The following is a 10793-nucleotide window of genomic DNA, read 5'->3' on the forward strand; positions in this document are numbered from 1 at the left end:
CAAGAAGTTTATTACCTAGTAAGAAGGACAAATTTGTGAACAATTACAAGAAAGTGCAATAAGGGCTGTACAACAAGTACACATAGTGCTAGAAGAAAAATCATCAAACGCTTTCATGGAGATCATTCTTAAGCTTGAACTTGAAGGATAGGCAGGAACTTGCCAAGAGGCCAGGACAGAGACAGGCCAAGTGCACGGTAAGAACAGACCCAGGCACAAGAAGAAAGTGATGAGAGGTGAAACCAGAAAGATAAAACGGTTCTGGGGTGTCATGCTAAAATGTGTCGTTTTTGTCCTGAGAGAAAAAAAAAAAATCATTGACTTTTTTGAAATAGGAGAATGTTATGAACAAATTATCCTTTTGGAAAGATTGCCCTGGCAAAGAACACTTGCTGTTGGTGCTGGAATATTCCTGTGTTGTGCGCATATGCATACAGGCACTCACACGTGAACATATGGCACAAATAGTAGAAATGGACTCTGGCTAACTGAAGCAGAAAGGAGTTTATTGAGTAGATATTAAGTGCCTCACAGAATCTACTTGATCTGGGGAATCAGGCTCGAAAAATGGGTAGGAGCCAAGGCAATGCCAACTCCAGCCATGCTGGATTCAGTGTGTGGATTCAAAGACTGATTTCTCGACTGTCCTTGCTTCTTTGCCTCATTTGCTCAAGATTTAGAGCCCCGGATAGCAAAATTCAGTTGGAAGAATCTAGGTCAAGTGCCCAGGCTCTAATTTGGAGGAGGTAAAATGAGGTACGAGTAGTTGACTCTTAAAACTCCCCTGGGGCTTTCTCCCAAAGGGAAGGGTATGCCGAGGAGCAGAAAAACAAATCTCTTATATTGTACTTTCATGAGGGCTTTACAATTTGAATGTAGGGAATGTGTGAGGAGACCAACCAAGTCAAGCCCTGCCTGAGAATGACACTGAAAGATGATTCAAGGAACGGCATAGCCACGTGAAGTCGACCTTCCTTAGTATGTATAGATGAACAGCTGAACAAATAGTGCCCAAGTCACAGGGGCCTCAGTATAGCCTTATATCTCAAATTACAGTTCAAAGCAGGGAGTGGGTTAGTGAGGGTGGCACTACTCCATTCAGCTATCTTGTGACTCAGCTGTCCCCTACATCTTCAGTTTTCTCCATTCGCTCAGTAGATAGGGAAAGAAAAGGATTGCCCACCTCTGCTCATGGTCTATTCCAGAAGCAAATCCTGTGGCTTCCTTCATCTAACTGCAAGTCAGGAGAATGTACCCAGGAGAGAGAGGCTGACACAAATATTGATAATCATTCAATGTCCTTGAATATGCCCCCACGAACCTTCTTTTCATAAAAATAAGTTTAAAATCATGTGTCTGCTCTGATTTTAGTAGCAGCTCCTCAGAGCCCTGTGTTGAGAGGATTTTGAAGCCAGATCCAGGATTAGCAGAAGAGAATTCTGTGTCTGATTGGCCAAGTATGCCATGGGCTTGGGGAGTCCACCTTTTGTGCAACATATTTTTACTTCTGATTTCACCCCTTCTTGAAACTAAAGTTCAGCCTGTTGTACTTCTGAGGATGTTAAGTTGCAAAATATTCCACTCTTTTAGTAAAAGTAACATGGGACTGCAAGTCATAAGACTTGAGTTTGAATTCACTTTTACTACTTAATAGTTATATGAACTCAGCCAGTCTTTTAATCTCCCTGAATTTCCCAGAGGTTTCCTACCCTACCTACCTACCCTACTAACCTGGCTACCTCACAGAAATACTGTGAGAGTCAAGTGAGGTAATGTACTTGAAACTGTCTGCAGATTCTAAAGCATAATGGAGCCAGAATACATTATAATAATTGTAATTTATTAGTCCTAAATCTCTTTCAAGCTTCAAGAGGTTTTAGTATTGTGAGATGGGATGATTAAGTATTTAAGTACACAAGAACAAAAATTGTCATATCTCATCAGAACCATGGTTCATTAAGCCCAATATTGTCATTGACAGAGAAACTCAAGGCTATGTAGAAGGCTGCAGTTATTGTCCTTGATGTCGACTTCAAAGGATAGTGACAAAACTCAACATGTTCTGATTTCCTTTTGATCAATTATAACTTTATTCTCCACAATTTAATCTAACCTTTCAGAGAGTATGTTTGTACTATCAACGTGTGCCCTCTTGTTCTCTATTTTTGAAGGGAAGCTTTATCTTTTCATTTCTAAGCTTACTGCGTTAGCCTCTTTCTGATTTCAAAGGAAAGGGACCTAGAGATTTAGTGTTAAGGCTTTATGAAAAAGAAATGAAACCCAGCAATCTGTTCCAGCAGCTGCACTTACAGACCTGGTGGAAACCCTGGATGTAATTTTTTTCTTTCAGAATATAATAAAATACAAATAACCACCAACCACTGACCATATGGCAAGGACTATCCGAGACACTTTATAGAAATGCTATCATATAACTGCACGACACGCTGGCAGGCAGGCTCTACCATTTTTTCCATGTGTGCAAAATGAGACTCAGGCTAAGGAGTTAGTTCATCCAAGGTCACAGAGCTGGTAAGCGCATTTGAACCCAAGGAGTCAAACCCTGGAATGTGTGCTCTGAACTATTCATTGCACTGGTTTCCCTAGGTGATCCCATGAAAAGTATTTCTCATTGTCATGCTGCTATCAAGAGCTGATGTGGTGTTTACTTCTCCGTTTCTGCTTTGTGCTGCTGCCCTCCCTTCTGGTTCATCTCAACTAAAAACGTCCCAGGAGAGAGAATATAATTGGGTCTCTCTGCCACTACTCAGTATGGACATGCCTATCTCCCACTGTCCCTCACTGAGTAGGGGTCTCATGACAAGCCACCTTGGCTCCCTTAGATGACTTGTCTCTGGCAGTCTGCTGGCCCTACTGCTTTTGGCAGGATGATAATGTCCCATGATACAAAGCAAGGCTTTTCAGAGAAAGGCCTGTGGGCATGGCAGGCAGCTAGAGGTTTTTGGACTGACCAGTCTTACTCAAAATGCAGAATGTTCTCTGATTAAAGATTTCCAATCACATTCCTCCTCACCTTGCTGTCTGTGAAATAAGAGACCTCAAGGACTGCCCCTTTGCCCTTGCCTTTTCAGACTGAAGAGCGCTTATACTTTCTCCAACATTGTTCTGGCCTTCCCTAGTTCTATTATGAATTTATTTGAGTATAGAAGACAGGATCATACATATTTTTGCCCAGCCTGAATGCATGAAGGTTTTGAAGAGAAGATAATCTTTTTCTTTTGTTTCTAGTGTCTTCGTGTTGAAGCCTCTCATAAGAAGGTGTAATTTTAACATGACATAAAGGCTAATCATGGTCAGCCCCGGTGGGTTTTTCTAGTGTAATTTATAGACACTTCCCCTGACAGTCCTATGGGAGAACCACGCTCTCCAGAACATGGTATTATGTCATCTAAAGCCCTCATGCCGTTGCTCAGACTATTCTCCTCTGCTTGAAACGTCTTCTGCCACCCTCCCTCCCCCGCCCCCCTTTCAGTGTGGTGTTATAAGAGTGATTAAAAGCAAGGGTTCTGGCATCAGATAATTATGAATTTAAATTCCAACGCTGCCTGGCAAATTTCTTAACCCCTATGAGCCTTAGTCTCCTTGCCTGTCAAGTGGGGATAATCATACTTATCCCCCAGGGGTTCATCATTAAATCAGAGAATGCATATAAACTGGGATTCTAAAGTCTGGCAAAGAGTAAACACGCAGGAAACTGAGGCTCTACTATTTCAGGGCCCAGCTTAGACACTCCTGCTTTTCTTTCTTTTATTCTCCTTTAACCAGTGCCCCCTGTTCTCCCCACTCCCCATGGCATTAGTCACCGTCTCATCTGGCTACCAAAACATTTCATATTATAAGTGATGGGATAGCAGTCCAAGATATCAACCATTTTCCCCTCTGAGATTTCCCTGCCCTAATTGCCCAGCTGCCAATTCAAACCATCAGTCTCTTTGTACCAGTACTTCAGAAAAAGGATGTGACAGCAGAAGACAGAGAAACCAGGAGACTGTTTTTGGCTTTTTGGCTTTAAAAATTCAGCCCCTTAGGAGATCAGAAAAGAATTCATGGATTTGACCTGGGGGTGCAAGGGCTGATACGTTGGGGGCCCCACAGGTGTAATGAAGGTAGGATTGTGGCAGTTGTGCTCTAAAGGCCAATACCACTTGGCATTAGCCAACTACTGCCACGTAGGAATCAGGCACCATGGCTACCACATCCTCCTCTTTCCAAGACAAATTAAAAAAAAAATTTTTTAAATTAGGATTTAAAAAAATGTGAAATATAATACCAAATTTATTATCACTCACTGCATGTTTTTCTTCCAAATTATTTTTGCAACACAAATTCATTCAGGAACAAACAGTGGGTTAGAACATGGGAATTTGAAGACAGATAAGACGGTCCTTGTTCTAGAAGCTTCCAGTCTGATGGAGAGCTAAGACATATAAAGAGGTTATGGTATTAAGAGATAAGTCTTATGTTAGAGAGTGATTCTCAAAGTGTGATCACCTGGGAACTTATTAGAAATGCACACTTGCAGGCCCCATAACAAACCTACCAAATCAGAAAGTGGAGGTTGTTTTAACAAGCTCTCTAGATGATGCAGTCTAAAGTTGGAGAACCACTTTGATAGCAGAAAGCCAGGAGGACTTTGGAACAGAAAGCCAACACATCTGAGCCAATCTTGAGATCTCTGCCAAAAAATCACTTTACAGCCCCATCCAGGCTAGATGCTCAATAGGTTGGCCTCTGGTAATTCACAAGGATGATACAGAAGTGTATCTCTCTGTGTAAACTATAAGGCCTCCAAGAGCTGGAGGTGATTCTTCTTTCCTATCTCCTACTTTCACACATCAGCACTATACTTAGAAGATACAGGCACTGAAATTTATTTGAGGTAGTGAATTACGAAATTAGGCTAACCTGGTGCAAAGCCTATACATTCATGATGAGAAAATGGCAAATGTATATTTCTATAATTTACTGTGGTCATGCATACATAAAATTTGCCATTTTCACCATTTTTAAGGATACCTTTCAGTGGTCTTAAGCACATTCACACTGTTGTGCAACCATCACCACCATCCATCTCCAGAACTTTTGCATCTTCCCAAATTGAAACTCCATACCCATTAAATAACTGTTGGTATCTTTTGCTTTGTTTTTCCCAGTGGAATTTTTTCCTATTGCTTTGTGAGTTCATTTTAAATTACGGAGACCAAGCCTTTGTCTTCTGCCATCTTTTTTTTTATTTTTTAAAGTCTATCCTTGGTAATTTTAAAATATCTGCTCAGAAAATTTAAAAATTTTCATTGAATCATAAAACTACAATTAGAATTATATTATGAAATCTATGAATGGTGTTGCCTTCAACACCATACTGTTGTGAAAATATTCACTTACATCTTCTAAAGTTCATTAGCATTTAAATATAGCAGTTACAATGTATTTTTTTATAAATGGCTTATCAGCTTTTCCAACAGCATTTATTGGATAATCCATCTTCTACTGATTTAAAATGTTACCTTTTCATATCAAATTTCTTCACGTACTGATATTTATTCCTAGATCTAACATCCAGTCCCTTTAGAATACAACACTGTTTTAATTGCTGTCCTGTTATGTTCTACTCTGTAGGGAGTTAATACCTCCTCACTTAATAGTCATTTTACTACTTGAATAATATTCTATCACATGCATGTACCATAATTTTTTTTAAACCAAATCCCCTACTACTAGGCATCTGGTAAGTTTCCTATTTTTCCATACTATACAACCTGCAGTTTTGGACTAAATTGAATGAGTTATCTGCCTCAGCGGCTCAAGTTGCGCATATTATCCATTTAATATTTTCTTTGAATTATTTTTAAATTGCAACCAATATGCTCTATTGGTCTCAATTACCGGATAACTGGAAATGAACTTCGTCTCCGGGGTTTAGGATTACCCGGGCGAGACTTCCATGAGACACCAGGGGGCGCAGTTTCTCAGATTCGCCTCCGCCACATCCGGGTTCCACCGCAGGTTCAGGTCCGGAGCAAGCGGAACCTTTCTGTCGCACGTTCAATTAACCTGCGCGCGGGGACCATTTACGCCTCCGCGCATCGCTCTCTAGGGGTGCTGCGTTTCGCAGCGACAGCGAAGGCGGGCGTGCTAGTTCGGTTTGCTTCTTCCTTCTTCGTGAGCAGCATGGACGTGCTGGCGGAAGAGTTTGGAAACCTGACCGCGGAGCAGCTGGCTGCGCCGATCCCGACGGTAGAGGTGAGGGTTGGGCACCCGGGGAGCGGAAGGGGCCAGGATGCGTACCCTGGAGGCGGTGCCCCACGAGCTGTCGCCACGGTGAAGGGCGGGCCGCGGCTCCTGCGCATGCTCGCGTCTCGGCTAGGGATGTTCTTTCCCTGTCCCCCAGCCGCGTGCGCGTGAAAAGCTCGTATCTCTGGCGATCTGTCAGCATCCACGAGGGCGGAACAGCCTCGCGAGTAGCTCTGGGCTTGGACCCTTTCTCGTGTTGGGGGGACATAGTGCATCTCCGCGGTCTTAAAGCGGGCACTGAGGCTCAGAGAATTTAGGCTACTTTCGTGAGGTCGCACAGCTGGCTGTAGTGGTAAAACCAAATCGTCCCAACAACCGCAGACCATTAATCTTGCCTTTTAACCCGGAATTCAAGTTTGAACTGCAGGCTTATTTTAAACGCCGTAAAAATTTACTCATTTTTTTGCCTGGTTGTTTTCTGGGAAGTAGCCTCAACCGATTACCAGGTGTTAGGGATCACTGCGTTATTGGTGAGCTGCCTGATGAACTTCAGTTGTTGACATAGTTTTACTTCCTAGAAATGCACACTTCTCTGGGCCTCAGAATCTTCATTGGCATGAAAGGAGAACTGGAGAAATGAGGCTTGAAAAGAGTCACGGGAGAGATTTCAGGTAGAGGGAGCAGGACACTTGAAACCCGGTAGGCAAGACCATCTGATATTTTTGAGGAACTAAAATTTAGTACTAGAGTGAGGAAGGGAGCAGAGATGAAAGAAGAATAGGTGGGGGTCCTGATTATGAAAGGTTTTGTAAATATATGAAGGAACAATGAGATGCTCATGAAGGGTTTAAACAGGAAAGTGACTGACAGTGAACCTACTGGATTGTAAGAACCTCTTTATAATCAGTTGGCAGATCGAGACCGAGATACTGTTGTCAGTGCATTAGAATCAGGCTGTGAATGCCTGCTGATCGTCAGGCAATACTGCATTTTAACTTTTGAAAAGTTAAAATATTAAGAGCCAGCATTTACTGAGCATTTACTATGTGCCAGGCTCTGTGTAAGCATAACATGCATTATGTCATTTAATTCTCTGAAATGAGTACTATTTTCACCACATATTGCCAGTGAAGACTTTTGAGGCCCAGCGTGGTTAACTAACTCAGTGTCAGAGGGCTGGAATTTAGACTCTGGCAGGCTAACTCCAGAGCCTTCATCTTCATCCTTAACTGGTGACTGCATGGCTTCTCCAGAGAGCTGAAAGAATAAACCTAAAGGATTTATCGTTCTTGCCTGAATTTGCACAGTTATGAAGGAACCAAAACCACAATTCCAGTCTTCTGATTCAGGAATGACAGTTTTCCTGGCCATCTGCATCCAATCCACCATCCCATCTTAAGGGGCCTACCTACTAAATATACTCAGATCTGAAACTTCATTCACACTGTTCTCCCAAGTCTGAATTACTGTCATCTCTTACTTCCTAGGCTCCTAAGTTGTCTCATGCCGATCTATTTTTGTTCTGTAGTCAGAGCCATCAGTTTAAACATACACGTATGATCATGTTACTCCGTTGGTTAAACTTCTTTGCTCTTAGGGCAAAATCTAAAGTGTTTACTGTGTTTTCAAGGTCTTCCTCAGTCTGGCATTAATAAACTATTCCAGCTTCTCCTCCTGGCCCCTCACTACCTGCCTCCTCCAAGATATTTCTATTCCTTCCAATCTTTCTCTCAGTCCCCTCTGTAGATAGATTTATGTGCAATAAAATGCAAGAGTACTAAGTTCCATTACATTAGTTTTGATATATTCGCAAATCACCACCACCCAATATAAGATATAGAATCATTTCTATCACTCCAGAAAGTTCCCTTTTCTGTCTATCCCCATCTTTTGATTTCTGTCATCATAGATTAGTTTTGCCTGACTCCCTCCCTCTCTTTCTAAGACATAATAATTCCTTAAAACTTTTTAGGTTCACAGCAAAATATGGAGGAAGGTACAGAGATTTCTCGTATATCCCTTACCCTCACCTCCCTTTTTTCTTGAAAAACGTTTTTACTTTCTCTCGGTTGTCTGCCCTGGCCACTCCTTCCTAGTCTCTTTTGCTAGATCTGCCTTCTGCTCTTCATCTCTAAATGTCAGAGTGCTTTTGATCTCCCTTCTTGGAACTCTTCTCCATCAACATTCCTTAGGTGGTCTCACCCATTCCATGGCTATAATTACTATCTATTTGCAGACCTCTCCCCAGCTTATATCATCAGGCCATTCTCTTCACAAGTTCAAGACTCATGTTTATTGTTTATTTGACATCTCCACCCGAATGTCTAATGGATATCTCAAACTTAGCATACCTCCAGCCAAACTCCTGATAGCCCCTCCGCACTTAACCTGACAGCGTCCCACTTCCTCATCTCTATAAATGGTAACTCTAAGGTGTCATCTTGACTCCTCTTTCTCTCAGAGTTTCTATCTAATCTGTTATCAAATCCTGTTGGCTTGAACTTCACATTGTGTCTCCTAGCTAACAGTTTCTTACTACCTGTACTGTTATCAGCCTGCAGTATTGTAATAAACTCCTAAGTGATCTCCCTGCTTCTAACTCTGTCTGTTCTCAATCCAGCAGTTCAACCTTAAAATTTAAACTCAATTTTAAATTATCATGTCACTCTTTTGCTCAGAACCTTCCAGTGCTACTCACGTCACTCATAGTGAAAGTCAAAAATTTTACAGTTGCTGCAAGGTCTTACATGATTCTTAGGCCCTTATTCAGAAACTATATTCTTACTTTAGGCCTAGTTCTACCCATTTGTCAGATTTCCCATGAACAGATTAGACTCTTCAAGAGTCATATTGTAGTAGACTACTTACAACCTCAGGAAGGTACAAGTAGTATTAGCAGGCCTGGGAACACAAGACGTGTAGCAGTTCGCAACAGTTTGGTGTAGGGGGCGAGCACCATGTGCGCTGTCCTCTGCCGCTGTGAAATGAGCTCTGACCATGTGCTAGTCGACAAGAAAGAACTGGAGCGAAAGAACTCGACAGAACTGGTTTCCCTACCAGACTCTAAAAATTACTTCTCCTTTCTCAAACTGGCAAACCCGCTAACTCAGGAAGTGTCATGGGAATAAAATAAAGATGAAAAAGCACTTGGAATCTTGAGTCATCAAGAAGAGATTGATAGTCTAAGAAATCAGGGAGATTTATGTATATTTGTATGCATGTATGCACATACACACTCATCTATGTGATTTCTATAAAAGTGGTTACCGGGTAAAAATTGTTCTTTTAGCTTTGATTTACTTTCTTTTGCTAACTGTTTTAAAGTGAGTAATTTTTGGTGCATTAAAATAACTTAGAAAAATATTGTGGTTGCTAGCACAGAGTTCTGACACTCTTATTGTTTTGATTCACAGGAAAAATGGAGGCTACTTCCAGCATTTTTAAAGGTAATGAACATTTAATAATCATTAGTTATTTTTTCCGTGAAGTCAAGAAATAAGCCCTTTTTTAAGATTATATTTTTATCACCAACATTTTCTGACTATGAACAATTAGGTTTTGGAAATACAAGGAATCCTGCCTATGAGGTGTGGATTGGGGGAGTGGTAATCTAATTTTAGAGATAGAAAGTAGTATACATAGTAGCATGGCACGCAAATAATACAAACCAAGTGCTGTTGGCAAAAGAGTGATGCCACACGTGGTCGGAGATGGCCTCCCGATGAGGTGAGACAAAGTGCATCTTGAGAGGACTGAACTCAGCTGAAAGGTGGGGTGCAGAGAGCATGGCTTGGTAAAGGTGCCCAAGAGCAGCCTCCATGGGGTCCACAGGAAACAATGGCCTGTTTGGCTGGAACAGATGATTGGATCGTCTGGAACTGCTGAATATAGGGTTAGTGCTGGGCATCAGTTTTAAAGAGCTTATGCTAAGAGGCAGGGAGTAACACTGTGAGACACCTCTTGGTACCCACTAGGATGCTATTGTCAAAAAGGAAGATGATAGCAAGTATTGATAAAGATGTGGAGAGATTGGAACCGTCATGCCGTACTGGTGGGAATGTGAAAAGTTGCGGCCGCTTTGGAAAACAGCTGGCAGTTCCTCATTTGGTTAAACATAGAGTTACCTTATGACCCAGCAGTTCTATTCATAGGTATTTACTCAAGAGAAATGAAACCATGTCCACGCAAAAACTTGTACACAGATATTCATAGTAGCATTGTTTCTAATAGCCCAAAGTGGAAACAACCCAAATGAGTATCAGCTGATGGATGGAGAAATAAAATATGGTATACGATGGAATATTATTTGGCGGTAAAAATAAATGCTGGTACATAGTACAACATAGATAAATCTTGAAAGCGTTATGCTAAGGGAAAGAATGGAGACCTGAAAAATGAGTAGAGTTTTGTTTGACTTAGTTCTGTGGTATAGGCAGGGTGGAGAGCACTGGGAGGTGATGCTGGGGAAGCTGTCAGGGCCAGATTTCTGACCAGGTTTGAAAGCCATTTTAAAGATTTTAGCTATTGTTTTTTTTTTT

The 10793-nt window shown here is 41.6% G+C and overlaps 1 protein-coding gene across 4 annotated transcripts in view; it reads left to right on the forward strand.

Annotated features, from left to right (window-relative positions):
- The first annotated feature begins 6013 nt into the window (after nucleotides 1–6013).
- POLR3B (RNA polymerase III subunit B) overlaps nucleotides 6014–10793 on the forward strand; it is a 115241-nt gene continuing 110461 nt past the window's right edge. Inside the window, exons 1-2 of one of the 4 annotated variants that reach the window (XM_023527341.1) lie at nucleotides 6017–6264; nucleotides 9669–9701. In XM_023527341.1, the coding sequence (XP_023383109.1) occupies nucleotides 6193–6264; nucleotides 9669–9701 (105 nt within the window). In that variant the 5' untranslated portion in view covers nucleotides 6017–6192. Of the gene's footprint in view, nucleotides 6265–9668; nucleotides 9702–10793 lie in introns of all 4 variants that reach the window. The other 3 variants (XM_011386997.2, XM_011387003.2, XM_023527339.1) reach the window with 3 other exon arrangements.

The sequence above is a fragment of the Pteropus vampyrus genome, unplaced genomic scaffold, assembly GCF_000151845.1.
Source record: "Pteropus vampyrus isolate Shadow unplaced genomic scaffold, Pvam_2.0 Scaffold16, whole genome shotgun sequence".
Lineage (NCBI taxonomy): Eukaryota > Metazoa > Chordata > Mammalia > Chiroptera > Pteropodidae > Pteropus > Pteropus vampyrus.